General features: G+C 38.2%; 1 protein-coding gene across 7 annotated transcripts in view; it reads right to left on the bottom strand.

The window, feature by feature from the left end:
- The window catches only part of pth3r (parathyroid hormone 3 receptor), an 18,335-nt gene that overhangs the window by 4,068 nt on the left and 1,188 nt on the right, over positions 1-13,079 (bottom strand). Inside the window, exons 2-12 of one of the 7 annotated variants that reach the window (XM_046069066.1) lie at positions 10,129-10,616; positions 6,081-6,186; positions 4,249-4,359; positions 3,898-4,022; positions 3,563-3,657; positions 3,241-3,394; positions 2,244-2,397; positions 2,092-2,152; positions 1,935-2,001; positions 1,757-1,851; positions 1,469-1,610 (exon numbers count right to left, since the gene is read on the bottom strand). In XM_046069066.1, coding sequence (XP_045925022.1) covers positions 1,469-1,610; positions 1,757-1,851; positions 1,935-2,001; positions 2,092-2,152; positions 2,244-2,397; positions 3,241-3,394; positions 3,563-3,657; positions 3,898-4,022; positions 4,249-4,359; positions 6,081-6,186; positions 10,129-10,194 — 1,176 coding nt within the window. In that variant the 5' untranslated portion in view covers positions 10,195-10,616. The remainder of the gene's footprint in view (positions 1-1,468; positions 1,611-1,756; positions 1,852-1,934; positions 2,002-2,091; positions 2,153-2,243; positions 2,398-3,240; positions 3,395-3,562; positions 3,658-3,897; positions 4,023-4,248; positions 4,360-6,080; positions 6,187-10,128; positions 10,617-13,079) is intronic. The other 6 variants (XM_046069070.1, XM_046069067.1, XM_046069068.1 and 3 more) reach the window with 6 other exon arrangements.

Raw genomic sequence — 13,079 nt, 5'->3', positions numbered from 1 at the left:
ATATGTCCAAGGGGAAGCAGATACAAGGAAAACAAAATGGGTCCTAAGACCGACCCCTGAGGCACACCATATTTAACTGGACAGAACGAGGAGACATAGTTGTTTACAGACACGCAAAACTTCCTATTTGACAGGTAGGATGAAAACCATTCTAGGGCAGTACCAGAGATCCCCACCCAGTCCCTCAGTCTGTCTAACATGATGTTGTGATCAATGGTGTCAAAAGCAGCGCTAAGGTCCAGGAGTACAAGGACTTAGCACATGCCTTCATCAGCAGACATTTAAAGGTCATTGGTGACTTTAAGCAGGGCAGTCTCAGTGCTGTGGTACTTCCTAAAACCAGACTGAAACTTTTCAAATATTTTGTTATTTTCCAGTACAGTGAGCAGCTGTTTGGACACAATTCTTTCTAGAATCTTTGCAATAAAAGGCAGTTTTGAAATTGGTCTAAAATTATATTGGTGGAACTATGTCTGAAATGTTTTGAGCTATTATAAGAATATTGATTTTAGTTGAAATTCTGAAGTTAAACCACATCTTTGATAAAAAAAAAAATGTATATGGTTGCTGTCACAAAAGTGCCAGTTACAGGCTTTAGTAAAGTAAAAGTATGAGATTTCATTTAGCTTTTATATTTGCAATTATTGAATTAGTGTGAGGGACGTCTGATTAACAGGAAAATGTTGCTTTCATGACAAATGCATTTTGTAATCATATTCAGACTGCTTCCACAGTGTCCATAACAGGGTTGATCATCTCATAAAGTAATGACCAAAAATAACAGGGATTTGATACCTGAGGTGGGAAAATATGTTTTTCTGAAAGTTAAATATGCTATTAATGTTGTGGGGTGCTCAGCAAAGTAAAACATAGTGAAAAATCTAAAAATGTGAAAGCCCAAATCATACCGGTTTCTTGGACAAAGCTACAGCCAGCAGATGGTTAGCTTAGCTTAGCATAGCATCTAGACTGGAAACATGGGGAAATGGCAAGCCTAGCTCTGTCGAAAGCTAATAAAAAGCTGCCTAATCTAGAACTCACTACTTTACATGTTATATCTCATTTAAAAAATATATAAAACGTGGTGGCTAGCTGTTCCCCCCTCTTTCCAGTCTCTATGCTAAGCTAAGATAACTGGCTCTTTGCTGTAGCCTCACTTTAACAGACAGTCATGGTATCAATCTTCTCATCTAACTCTCAGCATTTTCCGAAATGCCAAACTATCTAGCTAAGTGTACAAGTTATCGTGATTACACATATTTTTGAAATATGTTATAAATATCAATTCTGGGAATATTTTTAGATTGAAATGAAAAATAATTCAAATAGGTGTTCAGAAAATGTAGCTAAAATGTTTATTTATGTACAGCTTTTTTTCCAAATCAGAATATTTCATAATAATACTAGTTAACCCTTTTTACCATATAATTGCTTGCAGAGTTAGCTGCTTATAAATGTGTATTCTGACCTGGGATGAATTGAAGAACATCTCATAATGCATTTGCACCTGCCACAGCAGCCCGGTGACCTCAGTGTAGGGAAGAGCCATGAACACCATGTAGTGAACCCCAAACAAAGGCATGAGGACTAATGTGGACTTGAGCAGCTTCCTGCAGATAAACAGGGTAAAATGTTTGATAAAACTCTCTTGTCCAACAAGGGCAGCCAAATAGTCATTTGAAAAATTCTCAGGAGGGAAAATAATTAGAGTAAACTTTAGTGTTTATCATTCTGGTAAGTTTTAATGAATAATTACCGGTATTGCTGGCGAGGGTCCAGTTTACCAGTGTTTGTTTCCCAGAGTTTAGAGGCCAGTACACGTATTATGTTGACGAAGAGGAGGAAATTCACCTGCAAGGGTGAAGGTGAACAGTACAGTTATATTCAACCCAAGTATCAAATACTCTTCAAAAGTATTAAAATGTAAATCTTACAACAATGGCTGCCAGAATAGGAACTTGATAGATCCACTTCAGGTTTCCTGCACTGATATCCCAACATCTGAATGCAGACAAAGAAGAGTTAAAGTGAGCATTTGTGATACAGGTGATACATTATATATTAGACAGGTGAATGCATCACATGACTCACTGTGTGTCTGCCAGCGATGCTCGTGCACTGACCCAAACAGACACAAACACAGCTGGAACACCTTACATGGAAAACATTGGAAAACTGTCAGTCGGTTAATTCACTGTTAGCTCAATATGTTACAAGAGAGTTTATAGTCTGATGTAGCTTACCCCAGCCGATGATGGTGAGGGCCCATAAGTAGTTCTTGTCAGAGAGGAAGGCCATGAAGATGAGGCTATGTAGGTACAGCCCCTCCACCAGGATCCAATAATGATTGGTGGCCAGGAAATAAAGGAAGAAAGTAACAGCAACTTTACAGCCAGCCTGAGGACACAGAGCAGCATTGAAAGGAAACATTCAAATAGGCCATAAAATGCTGAAAGGTGTATCAGGTCTGTGTAAAAATTATAGTAATATAGCCTTCTGTAATGGGATTTCTGTGTTTTTTTCTTAAAGGACTAATCTGACATTTAGGGAAATATGCTTGTTAGATATGAAATATGAAGCTACAGCTAGTTAGCTTAGCTTAGCAGTAAGACTGGAAACAGAGGGAAACAGCTAGCCTGGTTCTATCCAAAAGTAACAAAATCATCTTACCAGCACTTCTAATGTTAAAAAGTTAGCACATTATATCTTGTTTGTTTACAAAACCAAAGTGTAAAAAGTGACAATTTTTTGTTTTACAGGACAGGTGCAGCTGCCTTGCAACCAGCAGAACATCCAGGAAGTAACTGCCTCCTGAGGTCCTGAGCTAAGCAACTGAGGTATAATGTGTTAATTGGACCTAAGCAGAGTTTGTTACTTTTGGACTGAGCCAAGCTAGCTGTTTCCCCATGTTTCCAGTCTTTTGCTAAGCTAAGCTAACAAGCTCTACATTTTTACAGTAGGCCTATAAGAGTTGTATCATTTTGATTATCTAACTCAGGGCAAGAAAGCAAAAGCATATTTCCCAAAATATCAAACCATTCCTTTCAAAACAAATCACACCAAGGCTTTTTTAAGGATACTCTTAATTTCATTTCATAACATATAAGAACATGACATGATGTTTTGTATCCTAATGTGGACCACCATTACAGTGCTGACAGTCATACAGCATCTTAAAGCTATGAAAAAAATGTAAACTCTGGATAAATGGTAATCAACATAAAAAAACATATAGTTTACCATGTGGGGCTTCTGTGCAGTGAACTCAGGCTCAGCATTACTGTCATCAGATATTGAGTAGAGCACAGCGTCCTTCACGAAAATGCTGATTGCTCGACATATGAAGGAGGTGAAGAGGTGAATGTGAATGTAATTGCGTGTGCAGTGGAGACGCCTGAAGGGTGTGTGTTTGAGAGAGAGAGAGAGAGAGAGAGAGAGAGAGAGAGAGAGAGAGAGAGGGAGAGAGAGGCGGGGCTTTGAATCTACTGTTAATAATCTTGTCTTATGTTTTATGGACAAATACTAATATTGCTATATATCACTGAAGTTTTCTGTTTCTTACTTGAAATAGCAGAGGATGGAGACCGCCACCAACAGTGATGCTAGAGAAATGGAGTAGCCAACAGTGTACATGAGATGGAGCCTCTCAAACACCTTCTGAAGGAAAACAAAAATGCTGTCAACACATTGGAGGTCAAACAGGTGTGAAACATTTTGGTAGGTGTCAGAATATTTTCATTATTGAGGATATTGTATGGAGTAATATAAATTAACCTTAATAAACCTTTTCTCTTTTTTTTAATCATACTCCATACACATGCACAAACACACATATTAAACCAATGCACGAGAATACACTTTCTGTATACACATCTAGACAAACGCACATGTACGTACCTCCTCTTGGCTCCTGTGGTTGGAGGTCAAGTATGTGGTGCACTCTGTGTAGTTGGCCCAAGTGCGGTTGATGCTTGGTACCTGCTCCCAACTCCCTGTTGCGTCACACTGACGGTAGGCTCGCCCTGGGTCACAGGAGTGCAGGACACAGTCACAACATGAGCACATTAGCATTAGTCTCTGATACAGTAGAAATGTCAGTGGACGACCACATCTTCATAATTTTTTTTACCCATGTTTGTATTTCAAGTAAGCATCCATAAGCCTATTGCTGAGACTACATTTAGACCACACATCAGGACAAAGCCTCTGTATTATTCCTACATGTTCATGTCTTTTGAGCTCGCCCACCTCTGTGGTTGAAGTCGTAAATGTACTCTGGACAGAGCACTGAAACCATCTGACCCGCTCCGCTCCGTGGCCAGCAGATGATCCCATCCCACTCTGGGATACAGTCATCTTCTTCACAAAAAATGGGAAACAGCTGTTAGCTATTTAAAGGTATAGTTTGAGATTTGCTACAGATATATGTGCACTGGTACAGCAGGCCCAGGAGCCCAAGAAGTCAAGTGGCTCCTCGGCAAGGGTCTCTGTTTGAAGTGACTTTTACTGTATTTTTCTCATAGGAAGGAGACATAGCTCACTCTAAAGAAGAGAATGTTTTTCTTTTTCCTGATCCTTTGATAATAATCTGCTGGTACCAAGTCTGATCTGATATTTTTTGTAGTACACCTTTTTTCATTTTTCCCTATTACAGCTGCAGAGTGCATAGGTACAGCAAGCCATGGAAGAAGTATTTAGATAATTTACTTAAAATACTAAAACAACAATTACAAATACTTACCAACTACTCAATTACAAATAAAAATCAAATATTTACTTAAGTAAAAATAAGAAGATAAATATACTTCAAAAGCATCAAAAGGTGAAGTACTCATTATGCATATTGACCCCTTTCAGAGTGACACATTATTATATTATATGTGACTGGATTTTTTCTGACATGTCAATGTGTAAGCAGTAGTTAACTGTTATTACTAATCAAGGTAAAGCTAATTTTTACCACTTTAGGTACTGTTGGGTAGTTTAATCTGTAATAATGTATCATGTCTTATAAACCATAAAAGCATTTGTTTGTAACTAGGAGCTGTCAGTTACATTGCACTGCAGTAAAGAGTACAATATTTCCCCCTGAAATGTAGTGGAGTTGAAGTATCAAGTAGCGTAAAATGGAAATACTAAAGTAAAGTACCTCAAAATTGTACTTAAGCACAGCATAGCACAATAAATATAATGGCCTAGTTACATTAATAAAGCATAATGTTTGTTGTGTTTGAAGAAAATAGAACCTGCTTCACAGGTTTCCTTTGATGATTTCTCATGTTTATATAATATATTTTATATTTTTACATCATTTATATTTTATCTCTCTCTCTCTATATATATATATAATTTTTTTTTATACAGTATTTTCACTGTTCCTCTTACCAGACCATTCTTCAGAGTGGGGCTCCGTTTATAAAATTCTTCTTCAAATAGACCATTGAAGCAACTTATCAGCTTCTACGTCATAATCTAAAATGGAAAATGTCCCTCCTATTGTCTGCACATAAATTCAACTCTGTAATCACAGAGATACTAGTCAGTGGGATATGGGATGTGTGTTGTATCTGATCCTACATAAATAATTGATGTAATAAATACTGTTTCTGATTATATATTTGGACATGCACTCACTGACCTCTTGTGTTTTTTATTCTAACGCTGGATATGCTTGTTAAACGACATTACCTCCCTAACAGGGGGAGATTGGGATTATTTTGAAAGGGGTTTAATGTTGACTTCTTACCTGAAGCCAAGATTTACATTTGGTTTTTGAGAGATGGAGTATGTGTCACAACTAAAAACACACTGATCTAAAGGAAACAATTCAATGAGAAACATTTCAATAATATCTATTTTATACAGTTTATTATACAAGTTTATGGGTTTAACGTGTCTACTTGCAGAGACTGATTTTTAAATATTACCAGGAGCTCCAATGTTCTGACAGAACTAATAAGGCACAGAGCTGCTGACTTCCACATACTGGGTTCACGCTTTTGACGAAAGGATAACAAAGCAAAACTGAGAACCGTTCTGTTACTTTTAATGAATAAAATGATCAAAGGCGGCACACAGACCGTTAACCAGGGCCATTTGTGCCTGGATGCTCCTCTCACACTTGGCGTGAGCACCAATCAGAACGTAGATCTGCTCATCTCGTGTGATGACGTCATCAGAGTCTATCTGTAGCAGGTGGATAAAAAAGGGAGATGTAAAATAGTTAAGCCGAGTATGCACAAGATGAAATATAGTGGTATTTGTGGATCACAAGCAAGCACATTTTCTGACTGTGTATGGCATGAAATAGAAATGTTGTTTCCATGGAAGCATTAAACCTTTTTATAATAATTTACAGAACAGGTAAATGATCTGATTTGTAACAATGGAAAAACAGGATAAATCATATTGTGCAGCTGCTACGAAGTGGTTCACTAACCTCTTAGTAATGAATTTGAGGCCCATATAAGTTTTTATAGCTATGATGCACAGTATCCCTGCTTTGTAGTAAGTGCTTTAAAACAACTAAAGTAACAGGTGGCATGATCCTTTAAGAAATATCTCATTTACCTAATCACAAATTTGCTATAATGTATCTGCAGGGGTCTAATTGGGTCCATCCAAGCCTCAAGAGCAGCTTCATCTCATCTGTTTAGGCGCCAACAGACTAAAAGTCTTTCTGAAGTCTCTTTCAAACTGTGGCGATCCGTCAACCGCAAACACTCCCAAGGATCTGATGTGCTGCCCTCTTGGTGTTGTGAAATAGTTGTGTGAGGGTGCGGTATGACCCTTCTTTTTTTTTTTTACAGCCGATGGACTGCCGCTGGCCACACGGGGGCCTTGTCCTCAGGACCTCGGCCGTGAGCTATAGTCTACATAAGCATCTTTGTGTTCCCAGGTGCATTTCACAACAGAACAGTAAAACTAGCAACTAGAGAACTCACATGAGGATTGTTTGCCCGCCACAGGAGACCAGTGAAAGAGATTGTGAGGCAGAAAGGTACAAAAGACAGAGAAAGAAACATCTAGGCAAAAATTGTATCCAGGGGAGAAAAAGTACATTTTCTCAATGGCTGAGACATGTACTTTTAAACTACTTTATGCTTCTACTCTACTACAGTTTTTCCCAGAATTATAGAATTTCTTGGGAGTCAATAATAAAGTATTTCTGATTTCAGTTTGAGGAAATATTGTGCTTTTGAGTCACTAAATTTAACAGGTGTATTTTACATAAATAAAACATTTGATAAAACAGCAGTGTTTTGAGCTAAATGCTAACATCAGCATGCTAACAGTGATAACGCTAATATGCTGATGTTCAGAAATAGGTTTACTACGTTTACCATCTCAGTTTAGCCTGTTTGCATGCTAACATTTGATAATTAGCACAAAACAAAGTACAGCAGAGGCCAAAGGGGATGTCGTTAGTTTTGCAGATGTTTGGTCATAAATTAAATTGCTAGACAAAGTGAGATTTTGACCTGATGGTGGCGCTACATGAAGAGTCAGAGTTATCCTGAGAGGAATATGAATGTCTGTACCACATTTATGACAGTATCTGTATTAACAATTAAATAATATAATATACAATAATATATCTGTCACAGGGATAATTTCCAGCCGAATGAGCACTTTTACTTTTGATTCTTTAGACACTAATATTCTGTACTTTCACTTAAATAGGAGTTTAAATGTGAGAGTTTCACTTGTAATGGAATATTTGCACACTATTGCTCTGGTACTTTTACTAAAGTAAAGGATCTGAAAACTTTGTCCACCCCTGCTGATCACAGCCATCGTCTTCACAAGCTAAAGAAAACGTCTCAGTCTTGTTAAACAGACTAAAATCCAACTGGAACAATTCATGGTGATGGACATTTGATAACTACCATTCTTGGCATAAGCCAATAAAATAAACTGCCAGTGGGTGAACAGTGTTTCTAATATTGTAGCACACAAAATGCTGAACAGCTAACATTTCCTACAGTGATTTGTTTTGGGAGGGGATCCCCAGCCAAAGTCAATACAGGCATATTCAGCCACTCAAACCACTTGTTGTTGTTGAATGGTGGATTGTGGACACACTCTGGCTGGGCTGCCTACAGCGTATATGTGTGTGCATTTGTGTGTCTCTGTCATTTAAACACATATCGATTATTGATGCCAAAATTATAAATTCTGTCAAACAAAATCCTAAACCTGTACCTCTACAAAAATGAACACACAGTATATCGGCATGCAGCATCATTCAGTACATTCAAGTCAATACAGAGAAGTGATTCACTTTTCTTTGTATGGAAGGGTTTTCTGCTGACAGACAGAGAGTGTCTGTTTAACCTTTGTATAATAATTGAATTTGCTTTCTCGGGCGTCTGCTTGGTGTAAAGTGATTTCAAGCCTGACTGAGCAGGAGGTTGTAATTCTGGGGCTCAGCTACAAGAGGGTCATGCGTCAGTGGGTTAAAGGTGAAAGGGGTCAGAGATGATGGGGGCTTGTGAGGTAAAGCAGACCACGGGTGATTTATGATTGTGACTGAGGGCTCTTTTCTTTTGGTTTTGCTGCTGCGCCGGTTTGAAAGTTTTGGTGCTTGATTTTTACAGGTTTTTTGCCATCCCATCAAACACCACTATTATTTTCAGATTGACTTACCATGCATATGTGTGTGTGTGTGTGTGTGTGTGTGTGTGTGTGTGTGTGTGTGTGTGTGTGTGTGTGTGTGTGTGTGTGTGTGTGTGTGTGTTTGTGTTGCCTTTATATTCCCCTATTTTGTCCCAAGTTATATTCCTATTTGGACATACGATTTTGCAGGCAAATTTGCAAAATAATAAATTTACCAGCTATTTGGTTGTTAATAATTAGTTATCTGTTATTTAGTTGCTGTGTCATGATTTTGGGGGGGGTTTGATGTTTTTCTTATGGTAATGTTGGTAAGCTTTCCTCTTCTGTTTACTACCTGCCTCTTTGTTGTCTAGTCTCTTCATTTTGTGTTCCTTCTGTTTATTTGTTCTGTTTCCTGTTTTGCTTTGTAAGTGTTCTTCCTTGTGTGTCTGTTGCTCATTGTTTCACTGCAGATTCACCAGTTTGTCTTCCTGTGCTTTGTTGCTAGTCTTCTCTCTCGTGTTTTCCTGTGTTTTGTGGTTTATCCCCTGTTATATGGATTTATGGACTACTACCGTGTTTCCAGACATACGTTGTTTGTTTTTTGACTGCCTCGCTGCTCACCTGTAAGTTTTCACCTGTTGATATAATAAACCTCAGTAAATAGACCTATCTGCATGTGGGCCCAAAAGACCCCTGTTTCACGTGTTCAGCCCGTTGGCTGAATGAAACATGCTGTTCTTTTTAACACAGAACCCAGTTAAGAATTAATGCATTTATTGGCTTTTCAATAGTCAGTCATTTAGGCTTCATTTTCATCTAATTTGTTTACATTTGGAAATAAACTATACAAAAGATGTAATACTCAATACTCGTTAGGAGTAATTTCTATTTATATTCGTTTAAAAAAAATTAAGGAAGTTACACAAGTCATTTATGGTCGGCCTTCAGCTGCTGAATGTCTGGCATGTTTCCTGAAGCATGAGATAAATTTATGTCATGAATTCAACCGATCAAAGAAAGTCACAGATACATGGAATTCTCTATATTTGGTCCAAAGTGCAGCGGTATGGGAGTGTTATTTCTGACTCAGTGTCATATTAGAGTGCAAGATATGATGCTGCTGTGTGAAAAGTTTAAATTTAGAACATAAAAACCATCCTTTGTTGGGTTTACACTGGGCTAAGAGACAAAGAATTTACTTACTGCTGTGTTCATTTTATTTAAGTTGGTGATTTCCAATAAAACATCCCTCTGTTGCCCTGATTGTTATTATTCCAATCAAATAAAGTCCACTTGAACTTGGTTGCACAAATTATAAAACATCATAAAAATTGTTCAAAAATTGCTGACATGCTTAAATTCTGCTCATTCTGATAGACTCAAAGTAAAAGCAAAGAAAAAAACTAAAAGACTAAAAAACTAAAAGAAATGTATGAAAGGAAAACAACAGTTATTTAACCCATTCAATTAACAAAGTAATCAATAACTCAATCACCCAAGTACTCAGGCTAAGTAGAGTACACTTACCAGTGCAGTCACAATTATGACACTGTGGAAAAGAGCAAAGACACCAATTCCCTGTGCAGACAACATGACGTCTTCTCAGCTGTCGACTTAAACAGGACATTTAATTAACATCAGATCTCGTCTCCTCCTCAGGTTGCACTGAAGGAACTCGTATCCTAAAGTTAAGGACTGGTGTCCCATCAGGGCTCGTTGTGTTCTTGGGCCTGTTTCAGGGGATCTTCTTGAGCTTTGGGGGCTCTTGACATTCATAAATTATCTCCCGTCTCCAGTCCTTCTCCTTGAGGCTTAGTGGACATCATCAGGTTAAAGAGACCATGCAGCAGTTGGTCTGTGATGTGAGAAGCCGAGAAGAGAGCGGGGAGCACTATGGAAGAAATCCCCTCCTTTTACAGCTCTTCTGTCAGAGATGGGTTGGCCTTGATTGGCTGTGGCTTCCATCTCACTTAACTCTTTGTGCTCCTCTGGTGGGATCGTCTGTCTCTGCCGTCCTGTTTGTGTATATGTTTGTTTGTTAAGGGGGGGGTTTCACTCGTCTCCTTTAACCCATTTTTTCTCAACCCCACAGACAAAGTGGTCTTAGCTTTCACTGTCCTTTTGATAATTACGCACATATTGATCACACATGCATTGTTCAGGAATTCAGGCACATACAGTATGTTCCTGTTTCTATGAATCCAGGACAAGAGACTGGGTCGTAAGCCTATTATATCCTATCATAATAAATAGAAGCAGTATGATTTAATAATCCTTGGTCCCATGGCAGGAGACCAACATTTCCTTTGCTGTTCCCATACTGGGACACTAATACAGCCCACAATACTGTTTGTGCCAATTGTATGGAACCTCTAATCTCTATTGTGCTAACCTCCCTGTAACACAAGATGTACAATATTTTGGCTTGGGTTGCTGTTATTTTTAAGTTTGTATGCTGATTCTGCAGTGGTTCCCAATCACAACCAGAAAAACCCAGGGGTCCTCAAAGAGATTTCAGGTTCCCATGATTCAGGAAGTATTACACATTTTCCTCATTCAATACATCTTACAAACTAGAGAAAGTGTCACACTGTGGGTGTGTCTGCTCTGCTTAGTTAGTTCTTAGTCAGTTTGGTTATTTTTAGTCTTTTCTGTATCTGTTACATTGTCTCTGTTTTGAGTTTCAGTCCTGTCTGTTGTCTTGTGTCTAGTTCACACTGTGTGTTGGAGGTTCTGTTTGTGTAGTTCTGATCTGTTTACTTTCATTATTATTCTGATTTTGATTGTTATGCTATAGTCTGTCCTCATTATTCAGTTTAATTATATAGTTTGTCTGTCTATCCTGTTTTAGTTTTGCCTTATTATGTTTAGTGTATTTTCTGCATTTAGATTTTCTTGTGTCTGTTCCCTCAGTAATGCCTCTGCCTGCTTGGCCCTGTTTCAGAAAGCGGGTTTAGTGAAAACTCGAGTAAGTTGAGCCCGAGATGAGGGATAAACTCTGTAACCCCGGCAACTTACGCTGTGAACCTAAACTGCTCTGGAGGAGGTTTACTTCAACTAACGTTGAGTTTCTCTCTGACTCCTCCCCTCCTGCGGAGCTTGAAGCGGCTGTCTGACATTTCCTCATTCAGACTGTCAATATCAAAGCACATATTGGAACACAGTTACGTCTTTAGAAACATCGAAATCACGGTTAAATAGGCTGTTAGTTTTTTTAGGTTTTTTTTACCCAAACATGATCTTGAACATGACGCTTTTATGATCAATATTGTCATCGATGTATGGACAGAGAGTTATCTTTGGACATCGTAAATTTATCCTCAGCACAGAATAAAATCTATAAACTACACAGTGCTTTATAACACAGTGACTCTGTGGACATTAAGGCAAAACACTTAGGCTACTGTGCGCTACAGTGCTGCAGTTTAAAGTAATCTGTACAAAACTGATCAATGAACAGTAACCTTTCATATTGTAGTCGCACAGATTGAACATTCCCATCGTAGTTATCAGCTGGATATGATGTGAATATTTCTGAGTGAGGATGGCTGTGGTGCAGCTGAAATAAATAAATGTAGTTTAAAAGTGAGTTTTTCATTCAGAAACCTGCTTTCTGAAACAGGGCCCTTGTCTGCTTAATATTTAGAGTTCCAGTTAGTGTATGGGCTGTTTTGCATCTGTTAGTGGCCCTGTTTCAGAAAGCAGGTTCAACAAACTCTGAGTGTAAACCTGAACTCTGGGTTGACAACTCTGAGCTGTCAAACTCCGAGTTTTCTGTTTCAGAACAGCATTACATTTTATACAGCGTTGCTCATTCATTGGAATTTCCTTAATGAATGATAAAGAGCTGGAATTCTCCTACAGCCTGTTATTCATATTAAATAGCAACAGGCCTGTTTATTCAGCTATAACCTGACGGGACTAAATGCCGGTGGCAATAACTGAAGAGGAAAATATTAATCGAACATAGACACAGTTTAGGCTGCTCATGAGCCTCTGATTGTAAAGTGACAGTCCGACTCAGTAGGCCTATTAATGATTTTTTGCAATGTAAAATGTGTCTAGGTTCAAACTGACTGTGAAGTTTTAGACGTCTGTTACATTAATAAAATCTTGCTCATTTCGTATTTTATGAAATGCTGTCAAAACATTTTCAGACTATCAGCAAATAATGAAAAACTCACTTTTAAACTACATTTATTTGTTTCAGTTGCACCACCGTCATCCTCACTCAGAAATATTCACATCATATCCAGCTGATAACTACGATGGGAATGTTCAATCTGTGCGACTACGATATGAAAGGTTACTGTTCATTGATCAGTTTTGTACAGATTACTTTAAACAGTGATTACTGTAGCGCACAGTAGCCTAAGTGTTTTGCCTTAATGTCCACAGAGTCACTGTGTTATAAAGGACAGTGTAGTTTATAAATTTTATTCTGTGCTGAGGATAAATTTACGATGTCCAAAGATAAC

The sequence above is a fragment of the Micropterus dolomieu genome, linkage group LG14 (genome assembly GCF_021292245.1).
Source record: "Micropterus dolomieu isolate WLL.071019.BEF.003 ecotype Adirondacks linkage group LG14, ASM2129224v1, whole genome shotgun sequence".
Classification (NCBI taxonomy): Eukaryota; Metazoa; Chordata; class Actinopteri; order Centrarchiformes; family Centrarchidae; genus Micropterus; species Micropterus dolomieu.
The sequence above is the reverse complement of the archived record's forward strand: the minus strand, read 5'-3'. Positions and strand labels throughout refer to the sequence as shown.